Consider the following 25060-nt stretch of genomic DNA (forward strand, 5'->3'; position numbering starts at 1 on the left):
AGGGACGAGACAACAAGAGACCGGTATTGTAGAGCTTACAGAGCGAGTTAAAATAAAGACACTTACATTGAAATACAGAAGGACTCACGTGTATGTTTAATAGAATAACACGACATGGTGTCAGAAGTCCTGTAAGTGAGTGTTAAGAGTTAGATCGGCCGACAAGTGTCATTTGAGCTCGTGACGGTGAGAAGGGAGAAGAAAAGATGGATGCTAATGCTAACGCGGGAGCAGCTGTAGTCCAGAGAACGGCGCCAGTTTCAAGTGCTACGTTAGCAGACATTAGCAAGTCAAAAAAACGATTCTTATGTGCCGTCACTTTAGCAACGACACAGTATTGTCAAGGGGAAAAGAAGGGGAGACGATTTTTTTTTTGACAACGGAATTACATGCTGGAAAAACATGCAGCTAAAATTCAGGGAACATTTGGACAATAAGAGACACACGGGAGAAGTACGGGAAAACAGGGCTCATGTGGGTCTCATCAAAGGTAAGAGTTTGTTTTCTTTAACTCAGCTGATACTCAGCTGTTTACCGAATGCTCCATCTGACTGTGATTTTACTTCTGTAATGTGGTGGGTTGACATAATTCACGCACGGAACTATAGGTTGAGACTATTGTTCCGTCCGTAGTACCCAAGTTGTTTAGACTGTTTCCTTCATTAAACGTTTAGCTTTGTCATTTGATACGCCGCCTACGACTACCATCTCTCTGCACTACAGTAAACAGTTAATCAGTAACGTTAGCCGCTTTTGTGCTCATGTAGGCCTACTTCGTATTATATTATAGCTGATGATCTTTGTGTGTGTGTATGTGACTGTCAGTCACAAGTTTATATTCTGTATATTCATTTTTTTTTTTTTTGGCCATCCTCTAGTTTTGGCTGTGATTAGGAAAAAAAAAAAAAAAAAACGTTGTTTTGAGCGCGCGTGCGCGTTTCATGCGCGTGCACGTGAAAAAATCGCGCGCGCTGCGCACGCGGTCACGGCCACCCGCCACCATTGTACAAATTCCTGGAGGAAACACTGAGAACACATAACAATTTCCTGTCGCGACCCTTGAAAGTGTGTTATATCTCATGTTGGATATGTGTCAATTAACAAAGTGTGCTTATGAATGTTCTCATGATTCCTGCTATACATCTGGGGCCGCTAATTAAGATGAAGTGTCACATAATTAATGCCTGTGCTTGCCAAATTAGCACTCAATTAGTGCCATCGCATCAGAGATCAGAGAGATGTGTAAAGTGGTGTTAAACCGGTGTTAATGGGATATGAGTCGCACAAGGAGAAGACATGTCACACTGCATATTCAGAAGTGTCGTTGAAATACACATCTGAAAGTGCATCTAGACGTGTCGATACACGCTCTCTATGATCCGCATAAGTTAGATGAGGAAAAAGTCTCTTAAAGTCATTACTAAAAAAACTGTTGGTTGTCAACGTTTGACGCGGTACTTGAGCCAGCCGTCAGAAGCATGTCGAACTACTGTGTGCCTTGTGACGCTTGACTGAACTGAATCATATAGGCCACACACGCACGCTGTCTAACCTCAGGGGGCCCAACTAAAAACTTCACTTGCACCTTTTTTTCCTGAACACCAGCCCTTTTTCTCTGCTCACATGGTCTCGTACAGTGTGAAGGAATGTCTCGCCAAGGACACTTCAACCGCGTGTCAATCTTCAGATTCCACCAATACGATAAGACTGCTTCGAGGGAGTGAGGAGGGGACTACTGCATAATGTATAGCATGTAGAAATCAATGTTGTGGCATAAATTACTCAGATGTTAATTAGTTGTAGATTGCGGCCCTACAAAAGGCGCATTCAGTAAGCATAATCTGAAATGCTCCAAGCAGAGAATTAGCTCTCTGCACCTTTGAGATAAATCGTTCAAGCAATGATGTTTCAAATGACATTCCATAAAGGAACATGCCCGTATCGGGAAGTTTGGCATGTGACCAAAATGTTCATGTTCGGGGGGGGGGGGGGGGAAAGTCAATTATCTCCTGCAACAATTAATTTCATAAACTCAAGGCAAACAAGACTCACTCTACACTTTATTAGGAACACTATACTAATACTAGTAGGGTCTCCCTTTGCTCTAAAAACAGCCTCAATTCTTCATGTTATTGATTCCACAAGATGTTGAAAACATTCCTTTGAAATTCTGGTTCATGATGACATGATTGCATCACGCAATTCCTGCAGATTTTTCAGGTGCACGTTCAAGCTTTGAATCTCCCGTACTACCACATCCCAAAGGTGTTCTATTTGATTCAGATCAGGTGACTGGGAAGGCCACTGAAGAACACTGAACTCATTGTCATGTTCATGAAGCCAGTTTGAGATGACTTTTGCTTTGTGATATGATGCATTATCATGCTGAAAGTAGCCATTAGAAGATGGCTACATTGTGGCCATGAAGGGATGTACATGGTCTGCAACAATACTCAAATATAGGCTGTGGCATTCAAGCAATGATTGATTGGTATTAACTGGCCAAAGTGTGCCAAGAAATCATTCCCCACATCATTACACCACCTGAATGAATGAGAAGGTGTACAGGTGTTCCTAATAAAGTGTTCAGTCAAATGTTTGACTGTTCCATTTTGCCCTCTACTGGTGAAAGACATTGTATTATGTTCAGATGGTGCTCAGGTGAATGTAATGTGATGCTGCATCAGTAATGCCCCCCCACGCGCCCTTATCCTCACCCTCATTCTTTCTCTTTCTCTCTCACAATGGAAACACACACAAACGCCCACCCTCGGTCAGAGGGATTGCTTACCACAAGTCCCCCGTGCCCAGACGGCTTGATGTAATGGAAATTGATTGTGCGGTTTTCAGACTACTCTTTCATGACAAGTTATTTTAGTGGCACTGAAGGAGGCTTATGTTGAAGTTTAAAGGCGGAAACACAACAGTGACTCTGGGGCATATTTGCAGCGTAACAGGCACTGGTTTATTTATGAGGTGCACCACCTACTGCTGTAGAATGAACTCTTTAACATGGAGTAGAGAGAAAATGTTGTTTCCTTGTCTCCTTTTGGAAAGGCCTTTTCCATGTTGAGTAATTGCTTCTTACTGTTTCACACACAGGCGAAGCCCCTTCACAAGGGGGGTCTAGGTGAACGACTCTCCAGGCTATTTGAAGTTATAATTGCCGGTTGATTTGTAGTCTTCAAGGGTCATCATTCCGGCCTGTGGCATGACAGCCTCATACAGGCCCGCAATAAAGAGAACAAGTAAAGCACATTCCCCCCCTGCAAACTGATCAGCTTTTCTTCCACCCTGTGGGAATGGGATTTACTAAAGGGAGTAAATGGGAGTAAAAGGGAGTAAAAGCTTACTATAGACAATTGACTATCATCCACAAGCACATCCCATGCATACTAACTCCCACTGCACCTAGGCTTAAGCTCACAGTCACTGAGTTTACTCCTGTCACCTATCACCTGTACTATTGACACTTTTTTATTGAATTATGCCTAGTGCCTTATTGTCTACAAATTGCACGATACTGCTAATTGTAAATAATCTTATTTGTCACTTGTGTCCTGTACTATTGTAACTTTTTTTATCATCTTGAATTATGCCTATTGCCTTATTGTCTTGTGCTGCAATGTCAGTAAATCAAAGCCTAAGAATAGCAGACTTCATCCTGTTGTTCCCACAGGCAATAGGCTGCATTACTTGTTTTTATCTCTGTCCCCACCATCCATTTTACACTAACTCACCATCTCCCTCTTTCTTTCTTTCTTTCTTTCTTTCTTTCTCTCTTTCTCTCTCTCTCTCTCTCTCTCTCTCTCTCTCTCTCTCTCTCTCTCTCTCTCTCTCTCTCTCTCTCTCTCTCTCTCTCTCTCTCTCTCTCTCTCCTGAACCTTGTCATTTCCTCCCTATCCTCAGGTTGTCATGAGACATGCACATCTTTTGTCTTCATGGCGACACAATTATGGTTCATCGTGTGACAGCCGCCCCCTCTAAAAAGGTCTCCCTCCACCATGACAGCAAGACCGGCCAATTAAGCACCATGGATGGCTCTGGCGTCACCGCCCACTGTGGTATCATGATGAGAGACGAGACATGAAAGGAGCCCATACTGTAGGTGGTGTGGATTAATTACTGTCGGCGCTGTACTTGTGTGAGAAGGGGGGTGTGGGTGGGGGGCGTACTTAAGTACTCCCGCACCCTCCCGCTGCGGTCAGGCCAGTGTGACTGACCACCAGGCACTGGGCACAGCAGTGCGCCTCATCACACAGGTCACTGGTCACCTCCCACGTTTAACGACATGGGTTGCGGGGTGCCTGCCGGCCCCCGACCCCCAAACCTCCTCCTGCGTCAACACACTACTCTGAATAACACAGCAAATTAGTCTATATGCAAATGGTAGGGAAGGGTAAGGAGAGGGGGCTGCAACTGCTGGGATGACTGGCGACAGTAGCAGTGTGACTGCAGTGGCATGTAAACACGCAGTGATGTCGCTACTAAGACACGTTCAAACCTACATAAAAGAGGTATCTCTTTCTCGTTCTTCTACCTACAAGTCAGAGGATGTTTGGTGAGTGGTACACCGCTTATACTGCAAATCTGGCCTTTTACAATCGCACATTAAATAGGCTTTTATTACCTCCGATCCGTTCTGCAGTGTAAGCCCCCTTGTTTCTCTATATGTATGGCAATAATTGCTATCGACAACTTGGTTTGACATAGTGAGGTCTCAGTGGGCAATAAGGTTTTACCTCACAGAGGGACAATTACCCTCTGTTATATTGAGAAGATTACCACAAAGCGCTGCTTTTAATCCCACAGCTGGGCTATCATTAATCTGTTGTTAAAATGGCTGCCATTAACATTATCAGCCTTGCCCAGGTCACTTACTTATGGGTTTGGATGTTGCCAAGGGATCTCAGCATTAAAAGGCTTCTCACCATAAAGCGCAAAGGAGGAAAGGGTAGGTGACTTCATATCAGATGATGGGAAAGGGTTAAAAGGAAGTTAAAACGCACACACTGCTAGGGTCACTAAACGATTACTACCAACCCCTAACTGTAGGGGTTGGTAGCTGCTTCTGCAAATATAGCATGGTGCTATTGCTTTTAACCCCAGATCCGGTTGAGATCACCCTGTAAGAGTACTCATTACCCTATCAGAGCGCTCATTAGTGGCTAGGGGCAACTACTACCTACTTTCCTCCTTCCTACTTCTACCTACAATCAAATTATTTCTGGTTTGAAACCTAATTTCTATCAGGGGGGGGGGGGCTGTCTCTGAATTAGCCCCTATTCCTGTTGCATTTATTAATTGACTTTTCATTCCCATTTTCTCACAACCTTATTTTCAACATAGCTTCTGTAAATCTTACGGTAACTCTTTGTATTCCGCACTGACGAATTATTGTTATATTTGTGAAGATCTTTCATTATACTCTATGGTCACCTGTCAGAATGTGTTACATGGATAGGTGCAGTGTTTACTGGTTTGTTTCCTCCTCAGTGTATGGTTACATAACAGCTCTACTGTTTTGATGGGGGGACTTGAAGGCTTGACTAACAGGGTTCTTCTCTCAGCCAGAGAACTGTTGTGCCATGGTGGTTTCTTGTGGGTGCGTGGCATTGTGACTCCCATGCATCTGACTCAGATGTAGGGCACCACGGTGGCAGTGCCACTGCAGGTGCTACCTCTGCTCACTGACCTGTGTGAACAGCTGTATCGCTTGATGCTGCCCGCCCCCCTGGAGATTAACAGGGCACGTTGACTGGCAGAGAAAGATGGTGGTGGAGGACAGCACAATTCAGCTCTAGTGGGGTGGCGGTGCCACAAAGCATGCTGGGAGTGACTGACAAGGCTGGCAGGTCTTTTAAGGTTACTGATGATACTGAGAGAGAGATGTGGTACGTGAGTGTTCATAGCGATCTGCTGATCTTTAACCAGAGGGATGGATTAGAGGATAGCTTATCGCTGTAATAAGACGAGTGGGTTGAAACAGCATTAGGCCTTGTTGAAAGAGAATAAATAACAGGCTAATAGGCGTATGCCCATATGGAGAGGACAGTGACTCTCAGGTCTGCATGCGTGACTTTAAAGGGACTCTGACCTGGCAGGAGCTCTCTGAAATGAGGCATCCTGCTGTTCGTCGGGGCTTTGAACTTTGTTTATGTTACGAAACATCCCTTTGAGACATTTTTATTATTTATCAAGGTCATGTTCCTGTAGGAAAGATCACTGCACAGATGGGGGTATTCCATCAACGCCGCTAAAGGAAAATCTAAAAATCTAAGTCTCGCAAGATTTCAAAATAAGCCTGGATTCTTTTATGTCTCGTGAAACTTATCAAAATAAGCCTAGATTCCCCTTTAGCGATGTTGATGGAATACCCCCCAGGTCAATGGTGAATTATTTATATATCTGTACAGTATGTGTACTCTTAAGGCGTTTTGAGTGTTTTATTCCACAAACACAGCCACAGATCATTTTATGCACAAACAAAGCTAATATGTAAGCACTAAAAGTCAAACCCCATATGTACACAACATGTTTGATTAAACATAATACTGTATGATGGGAAACCAGCTTGGGGTAGTATACAGGTCAGGATGTGAGTTTGGTGCTGTTTATTTGGGGCTAGAGGAGAGATTTGAGGGGTTTTGGAGAGAGTTTGACGGCCTGCAACACTGTCTGTGATACAGTACACCTGGTTTGTTGGTTTGACACAGTTCTAGGAACTAGGGTGGATATGTAACCATGCCGGCGTAGTACAACTTGAACTAGGCTCAGCTTAGTAATGACAATTTGATTAGTCTGTGGCAGGGGATAGACAGTAGGAACTAGGTTATATTAAAAGATGTGCTGCTAGAAGCCAGAAGAGATGATCTGCTAACTAAACAAGGACATTATTTGTCCTTGGGAAATGCTCTGTACCAATCCCAATCATTTTATTTTGCCGCAGTTGGAAAAAAAACATCCAATCTCTTTAAATTAAAGATTATATCAGAAACAATTGCGAGTGTGGAAAATACCAACCAAATTAACTTCAAAGACGAGTCGTTTTATACAGAGAGTGCATTGAAATGATTCCGTACTAAAATTAAGAAAGGTTTACGATAGTAAGATTGACGTTTTTAATATCCATTGCACCAGGCACTCAAATTAGAACAGGGCTGCGAGTGTCACTATGCATAAGAACCTGCATTGTCTCTTCTGTGCTAATGTTTACATCGTTATACTCCTCATTATTGTGAAAACAGTGCATAATTTAAGCAATCATAATTAATTACTACACAACTTGGTTTACTCAACTGCTTGATTGCAACTTTTGAAAATATTCTCTCTTTTGTTTGGATGTAAACTAAAGCAAATGTGATTTACTCTCTATTTCCAAGTTTAGACAGCCCCATCCCCATTTCTTTTTCTCCATCCTTGAATTTGTATGACTAGCTCTCTGTGAGCAAAAGGCCATTCCTCCCTCTCTCCTTCCAGGCTTTGCCCCTCTGTTATACCATAGCGAATTCCTCATGATGTCCGCCATCTTGGATGGTAATGCAGGCAAAGCTGGTTGGTGTCACAAAGGCAACAGGCCCAGTTGGTTCCCATAGCATTCACACTGATGTACACAGTATACACAGTCACAGCACTATTGATTGCTGTGCTGATATTTATTGAGGCAAGGGGGAAGCACAGTAGGAAAAAAAACAGGGAATTTATGACAGCCAGTTCTCAAGATTAATACATGTTTTAATTACAGGGAAGTACAAAGGTATTGCCTGTCAAGCCTCCAGATTTAAGATTTAACCAAATGTCGGCAGTTCAGCTGTTGCTGCTGAGAAGGCTGTATATAGGGATCTTGTGTGAATCAATAACACATTTCCCCTCCTTTCTGCTTCATAGGAATCACCTGCATCATTCTATAATACAGACACAGGCTCTTAAGAGACTTAAAGACCTGCGCCAGCCAGTTTAACTTCCAAGATTTTCTTGAAAAAAAAATACTCAAAGAACGGAAGCACCGAGTGGTGATGTTAGTCCTTCTCTGAGCTATTTTGTGAAAGTAGCGCCAAATATAGCTAGGAGCAATTTTCAATAAGATGTGTCAAAAGATGTTTGACTGAGTTGCCAAAAAAATTGGGGGGAAAGTTATGGGTTATATTTGACTCTGAGCGCAGTCGGTGTCAACTTTACAAACAGGCTAGCCACGTTACACTTTGGACGTTTTTGGACATGAATCGTTGTGCAATACCCTTGTGCAGCACATCATTGTGCAGCACATCATATATCATCATATTTCAGCTAAAGAACTAAAGAATGACTGATTTATATTTAAATGTTAGCTTCCAACAGGCATATGATACAGAGCTCATAAGCGCGAAGTCTTCAGTTTCTGCAAAAGCCTCCTTAGAATCCTTATTCTTAGATGGCTGTACCTGCTTATAGATGCTGCTGCCAATGTGTATAGTAGGGACCTTTACAATGCTCTCTTTCTCAATCACAAAAATGTCACCTTTGATGTAAGTCTGTTGTTGTGTATACTGCTCTATGGGACAATTCTTTCTGACTCTTAACATGCTAATCAGGCAGAGAGACCAGAAGCCTGTACTGCATGTTAACTCTGAGACAGGATGGCTGTCCTCTGAGTCCCATTTTTTCACACGCACGAGAGACCCTCTAAAGAGGGTTATTAGAATGTTAAAAGGCCGTGACAGTTGAGTTGAGGAATTAAGAAAAAAAGAGGATACTGTAATTATCATTTAAAGCAGGTAAATCATCCCTACGAGTTAATTAAGATCCAAAGGAAGCTCCTCCATGAGGGGTAAGAATGTATTTCCTTTGGCTATGTGCATGGTGTGGCTCTAAATCCCCCCTAGACTGCCCCCATCTGCCTTTTCACAATTGTGCTCCACCATATTCTGATGAAAATGCCAGGTTAGGTACAGTCTCTGATCCCAAACTGATTGTTCATCTAAATTACATTTATTTTGTGATTCATGCCTTCTAGAGTTCTGCATGCTACCGCAGGCATAAGTCACTCAACAAACAAAGTCGTGGGTCGCTTTCTTCCAAATCCTCTTGGGAACTGTACATGTACATTTGTATGTGTACTGTATCCAACCATGAGAGTGGGTTTATACGTATCTCTTTTTTCTTTCTTCTGATTTTATCCCTTTTTCACCCAAGTTGGTATCCAATTGCACCCAACCTAGTATCCAATTATCCCCTGCCTATTGCGTAGGATCCGCCGCACGACCCCGTGGCCGGCAGCCTCAGAGGAGATAGCCAGGCAGACTAGCTGTCTGGCTCCTCGAGCCCAACACCGTTATTCCGGCACCCCGGGGGCGGTGTTGCGCGACGGATCCTTGTCCGGAAATAGTCCTATACCCCCCTTGGGAGCGGCCGCTCAATATGCCGCTCCCTGTGTGCCCCGGCCATATCCGGGTCTGGCGAGACCGCTGGCGAGACCGCTGCGCCACCGCGGGGCCACCCGTTTATACGTATCTCTGAGATTACATCTGTATGATGACAAATGGCATGCTATCATGAAACCTACAGATGTGTCCAAATTACAGGGCTTGTGATTTTCATATTTTCATATTGAGCTGGCGGTCTTTCCTACGTCAGTCACAACCACATAACTACTCTGCTGAAGTTTGTTATGACGTGTTCGACGCCTCATGGCTCTACTGTCAAGGCAGGTTGTCCAAAGTGTCACAAGACAGTGTTGACACAAGTTTCTTCAGTCTTTGAGCATAGCAAAGTGGTTCAGTTCAACACACAGAGAGAGAGAAAGAGAGAGACCAAAAATCAACAGTATTTCAAAGGATTCATATTCATTATCTGCCAGTGAGCACATTATTTTCAGCAAATAGTTGTTAATCCAAAGTCAACAGAGAAAATATGTTTGTTGGACCTAAATACAGTGCTAACCATGGAAGTGCAAATGTTTGCTTTCCACTGTTGATTGAAATGATTGGTTGAGGTGTGAGCCCAACAGCCTTGAATGAAAGCTAATCGGCACGGGAAATGTCAGACAGATACTTTCATGCACGTTAGCCCTCCAACCCATCCTGCTCTCCCCCCCCCCGAAACCCACATCACAGAGCTACGCAACCATACAATGGACCGGCCCCTCCGAGTTCTGTTTAAGCAGGGGCGCCGTTTCAAATATATTCTTCACAAGCGCGCACCAGGGTAATCATGCGTGATCGTGAACGGGTCCCTTTTTAATTAGAGAGGCTCGTGCTCATTATTCACCGTCTCCTCAAAGGGGACGCTTTCAGAAATGTGCTTTGCGCTTGATGAGGCACACTGCGGGGGAGATAGCTCCAATCGCACTCCAAACACACCTGAAGCTGTGTTGCATTTAATTTGCTCTGAGCCACATGGGGCATGATGCTCAGAGCGGGAGGAGCCTTGACTAGTGGTGAGTCATGACAGACAGGAAACAGGTATTGTGAGATAATGTTTGGATCGTGGACAGCTGGAGGTCATAATGAGCATGTAAATATGCAGAATAAAAGGGAGGTACAACCAGAGAATGGAGTTGGATTCAGTGCATGACTTGCGCTATATATAAATCAAGTTTGATTGATTGATAACACTAGAGTGATTGGAAAAAGGGCACAGTGGCATAGACGGTATGTTTCTCCACTTAGGGATGTTCATGTTCCCTTCCCTGTTATGTGATTTGGGAATCAGTCACGCATTTACCGTACATTCGCAAGCCCTCATCTATAAATGCTACACTGTAATAAAAGAGGATTGTACTGTTAATTTAGGGCGATACTACACTAACCAAGATGAAGATAGCATACAACTGTTTACTGTGTTTTTCATATTGCTAAATGGAATATGATTGAATATCAGTCTCAGCCAAAATGCACTGTATACTGTCGGTTTCAGTTTATTCCAGCTAAGGGCCTCTAGGGATTATTTGGATGACTATTGAGAGTAATTATATAGCAATTGTGTGTTTTCCCCATACATTTCAAACTCACCTCCAGGGGTAAGGAAGCTCAAACTAGTTCTGACCTCAAATATTACTTTTGTATACATGCCCCTAGTAATAACATAGCTAGCTACCTCTCCAAGACATACACATTTAATGGGACTCCTTAAAATACATGTTTGAATGTTCACTGTCTGAGGCTAAATCAATTTGATAGTATGAATGCAGTATACAGCTGGCACTTTTCCACTAGAGACCAGGTCTCACTCCAGACTTTTTTGGGGCCCAAGCAGTGTTTTGATGCATTGTGTTCACCACCCATGGTGATTCTGAGGACTTGGGGAGAGCAGGGAGGAGCAAACTATCGACACATCAGATACCTGTTTCCTGTGAATTTCAAACCAGCATGACTACTCGTAACTATACTGTCATAATTTTTTCTCCAGCAAAATCTTGTGTGGTTGAATGTGAGGCACTTATTTATCTTATTAATGTACACCAAAACTAGCAGAGGTTGTTCACTTTGCCAGCCATTAAATGGGTGCCCGGCCCGCACCTGTGCAAACCTAATAGTACACACAATGTTTCTAAACGTGACTCCAAACCAAAGTAACTAACCGTTTATTTCACGTTTTCAAGATTTGGTAACACAAGTAGGCCTTTTGGGGGGCTTTTTTGTGCCGTTCTCAGAGATAGAAACACAAAACTCAGAGGCTTTGGACCAAGCACCAGTGCCAAAAGTGATGGTGGATAGCGCCAACACGTTACTGCCGGGCTCTTTATAAGCCATATTCTATTGGATCATGTTAGAATTTTGTAAGTAAATCAAGACACTGCACTTTAAAAATATGCTCATCAATTAGCAAATTAGCACTGGCAAGAGGCAACAACATATAACCCTAACCCTTTTACAACTTATAACTATAACTGTATAGAGCATGAAAGAACTTACTCTGGATCAAATAATAATTTTTAGGAGATGCTGACATTTGACATATTGCTAATTAGCACCATCCAGCTGTCTGCTCAGCACAACAGTCATGTCAGTTTGCCAGTGGATGAAAGGCATTTCACTGAGTGTCTGAGAGTTCACAAATCAAGGCTCTGATGTGCTCAATCCTTTTGATGTTCCCCCTCACATTGTCAGGTCAATAGATTATTTCTAAATCAAGGACCACCTACGCTCCAAGGCCTTTGAAGCCGCTTTGTTTGGTCAGCCCAGGCTACCTGAAGCCTTCTCTAAGCATTGCCATGAGTGTTTTACTGACAAGCAGCTTTTATTTAAATAAGCAGCATTTTGATCTCATTAACGGATGAAACCTGAAATACTGGTGAATGTAATTGCTGTACATTGATGTTGCCACGTTTAAAATATTAGCAACTCAATACTCCACATTTCCCTCTCCACTCATTGTTCTAGAAGTTTCTTCCAGCTACGGCTTTGCAAATTCCCAAAAGCTGTGGGATCCAATTATACACCGGCAAAGAAGGAGGATGCTCGCTATGGCATTGTTGCACTTAACTGAAGCAAAAAGCTTCTTTACCCAGAGCCCTTGTTTTAAAGTGATGCTTCTCTTTGAGGGATCAGTTGTGCTCTTGGCTTGGTTCCTGTGTAGGGCCGCATTTGGGAGAGCAATTTTCCCTCCAGCTCAATCCTGACATTTGTTAAAGAATGCCCCCCAGAGAGCCCAGCATCCAACCATGCTAGTGATTAGTGGACCACTGCTTCCAACTGCACAATGCTAGGCCAGAACCGATGGCAAGCTCAAAAAGGTAGTGTGGAGGAATACTTCACACTAATGGGCCTGAATGGACAGAATTAGTGGAGAAAGTCGCCGATTCTAAGGGAAAAGGCTGGAAGAATAGGCTACACTCCCCCTCTGTGAAACTTGTGTGGCTTTATGTTTTAATAGCAGTTACATAGATCTGCTAGTGCCATTATAGTGACATCATGTTATATCGTAGTTACTGCTATGATAGCTGTACAGTCCTGTACCTGCTTGTGGTTTGTGTAATAATATGGATTAGAGAAAACAAACTGAAATCAAACCTATTTTTATTATTTTTATCCTACAGTAGTTATCTCGCAATAAACAAAAGGGCTTGAGTGTGTCCTTCCCCCAAGTCTCCCTCCTTTCATTTCTCTCCAACACATTTTGCTTTTAATGATTACCTTTGGAAGAAGAAGCCCCCCATTTATATTTCTCCCCTTTTTAATCCATGTGTGTGGTGAAGCTGTCTTTAATGAAGCGTGAATGGGTTGGGGGGCTGCAACCCTGCAACACCCCGCAACACCCCCATCTCAACCACCTTTAGAATAAACGGGAGAGCATTGGCCAGGGAGAGGGAGTTAATGGGAGAAGACGAAGCGTTTTTTTTATTTTTTTTATTACAGCTCGCCTCCTCATCCATCATCATCTGATCTGTGTGAGAGGAGCCCTCCTAGTCCGTCAGGGCCACTTTTAAGAGCCTCTCTCCCGCTGATTCCACCATCAGGCCATTATGAGGAGATGAAGAATCCCTATGGAGGGAGGGAGGGAGGTCAGGGTTGGGTACATCCCAAACCATTCTGATGACAGCCTATACACACACACACACACACACACACACACACACACACACACACACACACACAGCCTATACACACTCCTACTCATTTCATTTCCCAGCCATGGCTCAGCAGAACACATTGAACTAATGAAATCACAATGGAGTCACTTATCACAGTTATTCATCGTATATGTTGGGCTTTTTGTGTGTGTGTGTGGGGGGGGTGTTTGTGACAACATGCAGTACCGTTTAAGTCACCCTAAGGAGGTATTTAAATCAATAACTGTTTACATCAAATGTAAATGTGTGATGTACCGTTTCTCTTTGAAGCCTCTAATAAGGCTCTGAGGAGAGGTTTAGCATTGTAGTAAAAGGCAGTGATCTGGTCGTCGCATCTCACCCAAGCAATCCGTCATTCTTCTGCCTGAATAGGAACTTGATCTAGATGAAACATCACACAGCTTAGGGGCCCAAAAAAAGGCCCAAAAAAGCTCAAATGTAAGAAACACAGCAAATATCATAACCTTTTGGGGGGTTTTCGTTGTTCAGAATCAGAATCGCTTTTATTACATCTCAATTTAAATATAACAGTAAAATGATCTGGCTTTGGTTCCTCAACATTTGCATTGCAGCATCAAGATACAAAGGTAAATAAGTAATCCTACAGTAATAAAGTAACGGTACTACAGTGGCTTCAATAGTGCAAAAATGCTGTGCTAAGTACAATGAGATGAAATGCAATAATACAGTATAGTAGTTAAGTAGTCAAGTAGTTTACAAGTAGTTTACAAGTAATCCAGTAGTGTGCAAGTAGTTAGAATAATATAATCATGTTAATTTGTATAGTGTGTTTGGGGGTGGCAGTCTTTTGTTTTCTTCCAGTACATTTCTCCAGGAGCCTGATTACTTGGGGGAAATAGCTGTTTGACAGCCCTGAGACTTCGGTACCGTTTCTCCGACAGCAATAGCTCGAACAGTTTCTGATTGGGGTGGCTGGGGTCCCTAATAGTCCCCTGAGGGCCGTTCTGACACACTGGTCCTTGTAGGTGTCCTGGATGGAGGGAAGCTCACATCCGCTGATCCTCTCAGACGTCCGTACTACCCTTTGCAGCTTTTTGTGATTTGGGGCAGTGCAGTTCCCGTACCAGGCAGTGATGCATCCAGTCAGGATGCTCTCGGTTGTGCCTCTGAAGAAGGCACCTAGGATCTTAGGCCCTAAGCCAAACCTTTTCAGCCGCCTAAGATGAAAGAGGAGACGTTGTGCTTTTTTCACCACCTGGTTGGCATGTTCATCCCAGGTGAGGTCGTTGGTGATGTGAACCCCCAGGAACTTGATGCTGTTGACCCTCTCCACAGCAGACAGTTGATGGTGAGGGGGTCTTGTGCCTGCCTCTTCTTCCTGAAGTCTACCACCGGCTCCTTGGTCTTGTCAGTGTTGAGAGCGAGGTTATTGACCTGGCTGTACTGAGCCAGACGGTCGACCTCACTCCTGTAGGCCGCCTCGTCGCCGTTGGTGATCAGGCCAATGACTGATGTGTTGTCGGCGAACTTGATCACCGTTTGCATCTCTGTTGCTGTGTCCTGTTTCAGTACTGTTACTGCAATGGATATGCATATAAATGGATAAAACTGCTCTTGAAGAATGATGACTGAGTTTAGCACTATGCCATATGTTATAACATCATGTTTACACTATCAGGCTATGTCATTTCATGAACCATAGAACTTGGATGATTATTTTCTGACCTAGATTTGTAATCAAAACAAAGCATATTTATATGTATTCTAAGACTGCTATTTCATATTTAAATTTACGACATAAAAAAGAACATCCTGAGCAACGTTTCTTGGACTTAAGATTACGTTCATCATAGGACTTTTGGCTACATTATATATACTGTATACGGGTTGTTGCAAATGTTACCAGTGTAAGCACAGGTATCAGATGTGGGTCATTTGAAAAAGTAGGTGTAAGCAGGTGTTTAAAAATTGTTTAAAGGCACTACATCAGAACTAGGCATTATGACCTGCGGTGTAAATGCAGTCTTATTCGGACTGGTCATCTAACAGTAATTGAGTGGCTGCAAATAAATTTTGATGTAGTGAACTAAATTTTCAAAGTAGCTTGTATTTCTTCCAAGCTTTTAGTGTACTTTAGTTTACTTGTAAAGTAATTTGTTACTTATGGTGCTTTTCCACTACAGGGCACGGCTCGGGTCGGGTCAGCTCGCTTCGGCACGCTTTTGAACAGTTCTGGGTATTGGCGCTTTTCCACTATACACAAGAGACCAGGAACGAGTAGGAGGAGTAGGAGATAGTAGGCGGAGTTACGCGTCATAAAAGCGCGCCATGGTGGTGACGTATATTTTCACGAGACACAACACAGCCACAACAATAGCAACATGGAGGAACTTGAAGCTATCGTATACTTTTTCCTCGGCATGTGGTATATTATTAACCGTGGTTTTTTGGAGAGAAAGAGAAAGAGAGAGAGAGAGAGAGAGAGAGAGAGAGAGAGAGAGAGAGAGAGAGAGAGAGAGAGGAAGCTATGTACACATAATAAAGTCATGTTTTTTGAACCCTTAAAACCACTGCCTTCACTTGTCTGCTTTATGAACTTGAGCATATGAGATGGCTACTGCCTCGTAGTGAATATAAGCACTTGACGCATGTTGAACTCCTGGTTCATTGAGTTTACTCCCGGTTCACTTCTCGGGTTGGCACCACGGTGGTTCAGGGCTCAAAATGACCGTATACCGATGGTGGAGTTAGCCAGCATAGTCTTGTGTTTCTACCCCCTTCATAGCCGGTGTTATTAACGGGCAAAGACGGTGCCCGGAGGCACCCTTTGCGGGTTAATAACTGTGGTTTACCGTGGGTTACGGTAAAAATTCAAACGTGTCCCAAGAGGGGAGAGGACAGGGAATCTAGAACCATTTGAATGGTGTCGATACGACACTCTTATCACGGTCGACACAGCGCGGAGCGAATTACCTGGTAGAAATTGTCTCTCCCCCCGCTGATATCCTCCATGACGTGCTGCTGCTTAGAGCAGCGGGTGAACTCCCGGTTCATTGAGTTTGCGGTTAAAAGCATAACTTCTCGGGGTGTCAGCGCGGTGGTTAAGGGCTCAAAATGACCGTATACCGATGGTGAAGTTAGCAAAGGAGTATTGTGTTTGTACCACCTTCACAGCCGGTGTTATTCACGGGCAAAGACGGTGCCCGGAGGCACCCTTTGCGGGTTAATAACTGTGGTTTACCGTGGGTTAGGATAACAATTCAAACGTGTCCGGATAGGGGAGAGGACAGGGAATCTGAAACCATTTGAATGGTGTCGATACGACACTGCTATCACGGTCGACACCGACATTATTTATATATACAGCATATGGATGTTACCTGCCTGTTAACTGCCGCTTTCAGTTCTACAGGACATCGCCATAATAGCGATTTTTTTGTTATGCTTGTTGTAAATAAAAGTTCTATGATGCATTGAAATGACATTAAACTAAGATAATACGATGGTTATCATATTTTTTCAAATCTTTATTAATACGTTATTACAGAAACAGTAAGTGACATTTTCCTAGAGCGAAATCTGTTGTGGTATTTAAAAATGGCGGTTAGTGATGAAATCTATGAACATGGGATGACGATTTCCATTGACCAATCAACGGTGTGCAGCGTCACACGTCACACGCAGCCTGGCAAAAAAAGTACCTTTCGGCCCGGTTCGGCTCGCTTCGGGCCAGCTCGGTTGGCAATGGAAAAAGGATAATAAACAGGGCTGACCCGGGTCGACCCGGGCTGGCACTGTAGTGGAAAAGCACCATTAGTTAAATACATAGCTTCCCAACACTGGCACCCTTCATGGCCTCGCTTTTTTCAAAACGCCATCCTACAGCCTTTTCAGGTCCCATTCAGCAGTGCAACATATAGGAATAATCATTTCAGCGAACAACTGTGTTTCTTTTTAATGTTGTAATTAAACAAAATAATCAATGCATATTTCATAAAGAAAGGCTAATTAAGATAATGAGATTTTCTGTGTGGAGTGTTGCATGCCAACCATGGGAAACCATTTGCAGAGGCCCCTCATTTGAATTTGTAATTAACGAGTTTGCACACATTCTTTTTGTCTCTGCCACTCTCTCCGAATGGTTGGCTCCTTTATTCAAGACAGTGTGGTGGTCTCATTTGTCATGTAATGGGGAGTGAACGCTATTGTCTGTGAATGATAAAGAGTCATTTCAGAATCAGGAGTGAATTGACTGTAATGTATAGAGAGAATCATTGACTCAAAATGTCACTGTCTTCAGAAAGACTGTAAGATACAGTACATCCAATCCTTTTTCAATTATGCTGTAGTCTAATTGTGTACCAATACAAGCTGAAACTAAATGGACTGACTTATATAGAGCCTTATTTCAAAACGCTTTACAATGGCATCTCATTCACTGTTACGTACGGTGTTGGTGTTCTGTGTTTGTGTTTGTGTTGTAGCGGGCCTGGGGGGTATTCCACGAAGCTCGATAAAGTTCTAAGCCTCGATAAAGTTTTAAGCCTCGATAATGTTAGCTTGTGTTCGGTGCCATCAATGTGGCTCAAATAATTCGCTGCTTGGTTGAGCTCCTTCTGAGTCAGATATAACTAGCCTGGTCGCGACCAGGCTAAAACACAGGCTATAGTGAGACGCGCGTCAAAAAAGGCTCACAGGCGGAAACTACATCCCGAACGACAGTTCCTCCCTAGGAAATATTAGTTCCCACTTCACACGAGATAGATAGATTAGATAGTTTGACTGTGTGATAGATAGATAATTTGATATTTTGAAAGTGTGATCGATCGATAGATAGTTTGATTGTGTGATAGATAACTTGATATTTTGAAAGTGTGATAGATAGATCGATATATCAATAAAGGAAAGAGTGTAAAAAAAAAAAGGAATTGTCTCAACTTGCATTGCCGTCATCACAGCGGTCTGGCTGGCGTAGTGGTTAAGGCTGCGGACTCGAGTTCCAAAGGTTGCGAGTTCGAGATTATTTTTTTTTACATTTAACCGAAGATTTCATGCAAAGGTTTCAAACACCATTGTAATCGTGTCAGTTCTTGTAAATTAGCCTGCACCATAATTGTATAGCCTACAATACTTTTTTAGATGAGATTTTAGATTAGATTCAGACAACGAAATGCAGTAAAAAAGTGCGTCTGTAGAGGGATTCGAACCACTGATATAAAATGACGAATAAATCCTATGGCAGCAGTCAATACCACTAGGCCATTGTGGCGATATGACAGTTTGTAGCCTGCTGCGGATATCACCACAGTAGTAATATTCATTTTTTAAAATATGAACATATAACAATAACTGGGGCTAGTATGACCTACGCATTTAATCGGTCAGCAATTTCTTGCCAAACCATTTCCCTCGCCTTGTTAATTGCGGCAGTATTGCACTATTTTACATCTTATTTTTCCGTCTTCATAAAAATCAATAATTCGGAATGCTGCGCAAATGTAGTACCCCTGCAGAGTGGAGTATCTTCATTTCGACAGATCGACACTTCAGGGCTTTTTATGTCTGCGTGCACGCGCCCATATCGAAGATTTGTAAGCCTGTCTTCTGTGAACACTGATGACACAAGGCTGATCCTCGTTCGAGGAATCACCTGAGGCTTGAATAACAATCTCGAGTTTCCTGAGCGCCGCATTTATTTATATCGCAGCTAAACTGATCCACCTTTAGTGGAATGACCCCCAGCTGTTTGTATTGTGTAGTGTGTTGTGTTTTGGTCTCCCCCTGCTGTTGTCATTTTTCCTAAATTCTCAGATAATTGCTTGGTTCTGTCCCATCATTCCACACACCTGTTCCTGATCATCAATCAACCTGGGGGCCATTCCACTAAAAGTGGCTTAGTATATCGGCGATTGAAATAAATCAGGCGATCAGGCAACTCGGGATTGGAATTCAAGCCTCAGGTGATTCCTCGAACGAGGATCAGGCTTGTGTCATCAGTGTTCACAGAAGACAGGCTTACAAATCTTCGATATGGGCGCGTGCACGCAGACATAAAGAGCCCCGAAGAGTCGATCTGTCGAAATGAAGATACTCCACTCTGCAGGGGTTCTACATTTGCGCAGCATTCCGAATTATTGATTTTTATGAAGACAGAAAAATAAGATGTAAAATAGTGCAATACTGCCGCAATTAACAAGGCGAGGGAAATGGTTTGGCAAGAAATTGCTGACAGATTAAATGCGTAGGTCATACTAGCCCCAGTTAATGTTCATATTTTAATAAATGAATATTACTACTGTGGTGATATCAGCAGCAGGCTACAAATCGTCATAACGCCACAATGGCGTACTAGTAAAAAGTGTGTCCGAAGAGGGATTCGAACCAACTAGTAGTAGTATCGACCGCTGCCATAGTATTTATTCGTAATTTTTAGACATGGTTCGAATCCCTCTTCGGACACACTTTTTACTGCATTTCGTTGTCTGAATCTGAATAGTACAACTCCTCACCTGATGCAGCAGAAAAATACAGCATTCATTTAGAAGTGCAAATATAAAGCCACTGGAAACAGGTTTTATGCACACAATAGTTAGCAGATGCTTAATGAGACACTCAATTTTGATATAGGCCTATGCATTTTCGCCATTTCAAGCAGTGGCTTCAAGAGTGGATATGACATAGTTATTCACACTGACTTACCTTTCATCAAGTAATTCTTGGACGCCTTTCGAATCCTTGATTTAAGGTTTCCAACCTTGGGCATGCCAGGAGGATACATATCATGCATCAAGTAAAACTTGAGTGCTGTATCAAACTCCATCTCTGGCACCTGTCTCTCTCTCTCACCTAAACTCTCTCTCTCTCACCTAAACTCTCTCTCGTCGCTCTCTGTCTCTCTGTCGCGCGCAACATCCGCGCGCAACATCCATGTATCTTAAGGTAGCTACATAGATTAGATCTATAAACAGCCAAAATTACTGATGGGTAAAAATGGCGGTCATCATGTGATCGTAAGTCATCGTCGTCAGAGAATCATAGCGCTACCTATGGCCGGAAAGGGCAGAACCTATGACCGGAACCGGAAAAGTGGGAAAATCTGGAAAGCTGGAAAGCTACCATGCAAGGGGTCGGCCCGCTCATTGGGGTTCAGTGTCTTGCCCAAGGACATGTCAACATGTGGCCAGGTGGGGTTCGAACCGCCAATCTGCCAACCTTGTGATCATTAAACGCCGGCTCTACCTCCTGCTGGAAGAGATATAAGATGTTTATTTGTGTGAGACAATCGTGTGAGATAATTTCGCTGGGAGGGGCTCCATTGAGGAATCTATCTATCTATCTATGAAAAGACATAGAATATAATGTTTTTAAAAAGAGATAAAACGTAAGAAAAAGGTTTATACAATATAACATGTTGGAAGGAGGTAAGTAGGCACTGCTAAATGCTACAGTGACATTTTGTTTTGGTCTGTATTGTGTGTTCCCTGGACGGGATGACAATGTAAGTGTGAGATATGACACTGTTGTTTCTTATGAGAGGTTTGACTGGCCATATTTCAACATGCAATGCTCATCCAAATCTGCTCTTTCTGACTAGCATACAGTACATGTTTAGCCGAAGCAAATCAGTCTTAGATTGTTGTTTTACGAGTGAGTATAGATATAAAGCAATTGCAATGTGCCTGCATCTCTGCTCTTTTATTATTTGGTTTTGTCAATGTCAAACAAACAACAAAAGAGAATTTCAATACCCACCATCTCAGATTCTTCTGAAATTGTATCTGTAGATAACAAGTAGACACAAGTATTCCTGCAACATTATTTTGTAGAAATATAGTTTAATCTCAGAAAAATGTATCTAATTGATTGTACCCAAATTGGCCATTTAGATTGTATAGGTTGATATACTATTCAAAAGAATGGATAGATTGGAGGACTCTCTGATGCCACTTTGAAGAGAACCAATTAAAGAGTAATGATAATAAGGTGCCCCTAAGTGCTAAGATCTTCTGTGACTCAGTGGCTGCCTAATTGGGGTTGTGGTATTCCGAGGGGGGTTAGACAGGAAGTCTGCCCTTAAGAGTGGTGACTCAATCATGACTTCCTGTCATTACAATTGAATCGTGTTAGTGGGCTCATTTAGAATCTGAACTACTGTAGAAATAAGTGTACAGTATATTATGATGAATTAAATATTCATCAATGGCATATCAGTAGAATATGGGAAATGGAAACTCTTTATATAATATAACGTATAATGCGTATTTATATTCCAAGACTGCTATGCACAACTGAAAAAAGGACATTCTGTCTGACAACGTTTCTTGGATAAGAAGATTTAAATGTTCATCATAGGACTTTTGGCTACATACTGTACTGCAGTACTGGCTACATTATATTCTGTACTGCAGGATAATTATATACTGTACTGCAGGATAATTCAACTGGCGGCCTGGGGGCCAGATCCGGCCTGCCCATGAATTTAGACTGGCTCTTTGATAAATTAAAATCTACAAAAACATCCCAGGAAAAATCGGATATTTGGTGCTAAAATGAATTATTAATTTTCCCCAATATGAGAATGTGTTTTTTTCCCCTGTTTTTTTTGTCCATTGAGTACTGTTAATCAATTCTTCCTAGACTCCGCCATTATGACTTATTGTTGCAAGTTTCGGAGTTTGACTTCATCATGTCGTGCATGTTTGTGCAACGCGCAACTGTCAGCGCATGTGCAACACATGCCGGCATCGATAAGAGAATCGATAACCTCGGAAGCATTCGATTCTGATGCATCAAAACATTTATTACGGGTTCTCAACTGGAACGTCATCATGTCGCACAAGTTTCTCGATTCCCATCCCTACTTCTAGTTGAATAGCCCAGCTATACTGTTTTTCCTTTTTTTCCTCTGTCCTCCCTCTTCTCTTGGTTTGATCTATCTAAACTCGGCATCGAGGTTGAAGTTAGCACTCAAATATGTTATTCACAGTGGTCTTTTATTCTGCTATGATGCTGTTTTGGGAACAATCTGATATATGAAGAAACCAGCACTCTTCATCACTTGAGAAATAAACAACTGAAAATAGCTTACTCTACTGCACTTAGGAACTCCCATTCTCCTGCGAATAAACCTTTCCTTACATATTTAAAAAAGAGAAGGTTTGTGTCACATGTGGTAAATACCTTCCAAACTTAATCCATGTTCACTTCTATAGCACACTCACCACAATCACTGACACGCTCAGTCCATAAGGTATTGAAGCTATTAGCTGGATTGAAACAGTTTCCAGGCAATTGGCAAGTGCATTGATGTTTGAGCTTTGAGGAGTTTTTTTTTTGGGTGTTTCCTGCTATGGCATCCCTACCATGTCTACAGTATACAGTTTTTTCGCATTCCTCTTCAAAGCTGACATTGGGTTTATTTACGTATGTTTAAAGCATGCAGCTGTATGGATGAATGAAAGTGTGTCTAAATGGATTTTAACATGTTCTCTCTTTTTATGTCCTTTTCCAGCCCCTTTGACAGACAAGCCTCCAAAGATCCTTTTCCCCTCGGAGAGCAAAATCAGCTCCATGGAGATGCAAATAGGTAAGACTAGTCTATATATATCAGATTGGTTTGTTAACCCATGAGTGTGAATTATGACATACAATATGTAGCTCACACAAAGCACCAATACCAGGAGATAAACTGTATGTTTACAAATTATGTTGTAAAGTGACTTAAAACATATGGCTTTCATGAGATATTTGCATTGACTCAAGCACATTTGGTTAGAAGCAATTTAGGCCACTCTACCAAAATGTAAGAAAGTCCGTTCCGATTGTCTCAGAGCTTACTGAAATACACTTCCAGTCATCCTTATTGATATGAGGATTGTCAGCATTGCCTTTCTTTTGGGGAACTGTGATTAATTTGGATACAGGGAAGGTTTTCAGAATGCTAACCATGTTATGCTTGTACACTGAATAGCAAATGGCAGCTGCTTCGGTTACCTCTGCAACATGAAGGCTGCATTTGTTTGATCACCTGGATAATGCGTGAAATGTACACCTTAGGCCCTTTTATCTTTAGCTTTTTTAATGTTAGCATTACAGCAGATGATTGTCTGTGATCGGTACTCGAGTGTCTGTGCATGAATGATAGCCTTTAGTGTGTCTAACCAGCCGCTCATCACAGGGACTCATGGGAAAATTCCTCTTGTGCTGTGATTGACCAAAAGCACAGCTGCTAAGGGAGGAGAAAATGGGTCATGATGGAGGCTCTATTTGAAGTCAATTTGTCATGGGTGATTCACTGGCAGTGGAGGTAAAAGGTGGCACAAATAGGTGCTCGTCATTGTGTGTTTAAAGTGATGAGGGATAAAAGCCGTGGCTGCTGGTTTTATCTGATTAAATGTTTGGGGACAGATGGATTGTGATATCCGCAACCCATTCACAGACAGAGGACAGGAGCTTGGGATTCAGAGCAACTGATGCAGTAGCGGAAGAACTGATTCACGGGCTTCTCTTAAAGCAGCACTCCTCAATATCTGTTTCCGCCCACAGTGACACCCTTACATTTTTACAGTTAAAGGTTGTAAACTAAAGGTGGGTAATGGTAAATCAGACTACCACCGAGATTCGCTTTCACTTTTGTGATAACTGCCATCAAGAACAGTGATTAAGGATGATGCTTTTAAGGTTTCTTACATTCCAGGGACACAAGATCAAGGATGAATTGCAAAAAAAACGCTTAAGCACATCGATCAGTCGATAAGTAAAATATTATCTTTTTGCTACAAAGGTTTCGGGAAACTCAACCGTAGCCTCATAACACTGAACAAAAACAATGAGAGCAACAACAGGTTCTGATATCCTGACTCAAATGAATGTGCTCATTTGCCATTATAATAGAGTCCAACAAACACTTGATCCACTGTATATATTGAAAATGTCTTTAACTTTGAGTCCTGTGTTTTGATGCCACACCCCTGGATATCATCCAGTCAGCCGTTACATATAGGCCTAATATATGTGGGAGCCTGTTTGAAGTTTCAACTATACAAGTTCCAGTCACTTATTCTCAACGTTATATTAACACACTCTTGTCATCCTTAGACAGGGTAGTCAGATTCTGCCTATCATTTTTTGGGAGGGTGGGGGTAACTTGGAAAGGCTTTTTCATATTCATTCCCTCATAAAATATAGAAACATAAATGGATTCAGTTGACAGTTAATTAGTCCAGCACGGGCGAAAGAGGAAGAGAAAGGGGAGGGGAGGGGAGGGGAGGGGAGGAAAAAAAAGGGAAGCAGGAGGGAGAAAGAGATTCTAAGGGCTCCAGAGATGAACAGAGAAAAGAGGGAGATGTAAAATGTAGGCCCAGCTTAATAAACATCTCTTTCTTGTATTCCACCCTCCCTTGTTTTTATCGTAATGGATGAGGTTTCTTGCTTGCAATCGATTCGCTAAGAGTTTGATAAAAACACGTTGTATAAATACTTGTTCGGCCCTCTGGGTGGGCATTGCCATGTCTACAAGGCCTGCTCAGCAGCACCAATCAGATAAAATCC

At 42.5% G+C, this 25060-nt stretch overlaps 1 protein-coding gene across 1 annotated transcript in view; it reads left to right on the forward strand.

The window, feature by feature from the left end:
• LOC308152706 (interleukin-1 receptor accessory protein-like 1) overlaps nt 1-25060 on the forward strand; it is a gene marked incomplete at both ends in the record, with an annotated part of 199840 nt that overhangs the window by 103552 nt on the left and 71228 nt on the right. Inside the window, one exon of the mRNA XM_080525758.1 lies at nt 23022-23096. Coding sequence (XP_080381884.1) covers nt 23022-23096 — 75 coding nt within the window. The remainder of the gene's footprint in view (nt 1-23021; nt 23097-25060) is intronic.

Source organism: Nansenia antarctica, assembly GCF_963989245.1.
Source record: "Nansenia antarctica genome assembly, chromosome: 3".
Lineage (NCBI taxonomy): Eukaryota > Metazoa > Chordata > Actinopteri > Argentiniformes > Microstomatidae > Nansenia > Nansenia antarctica.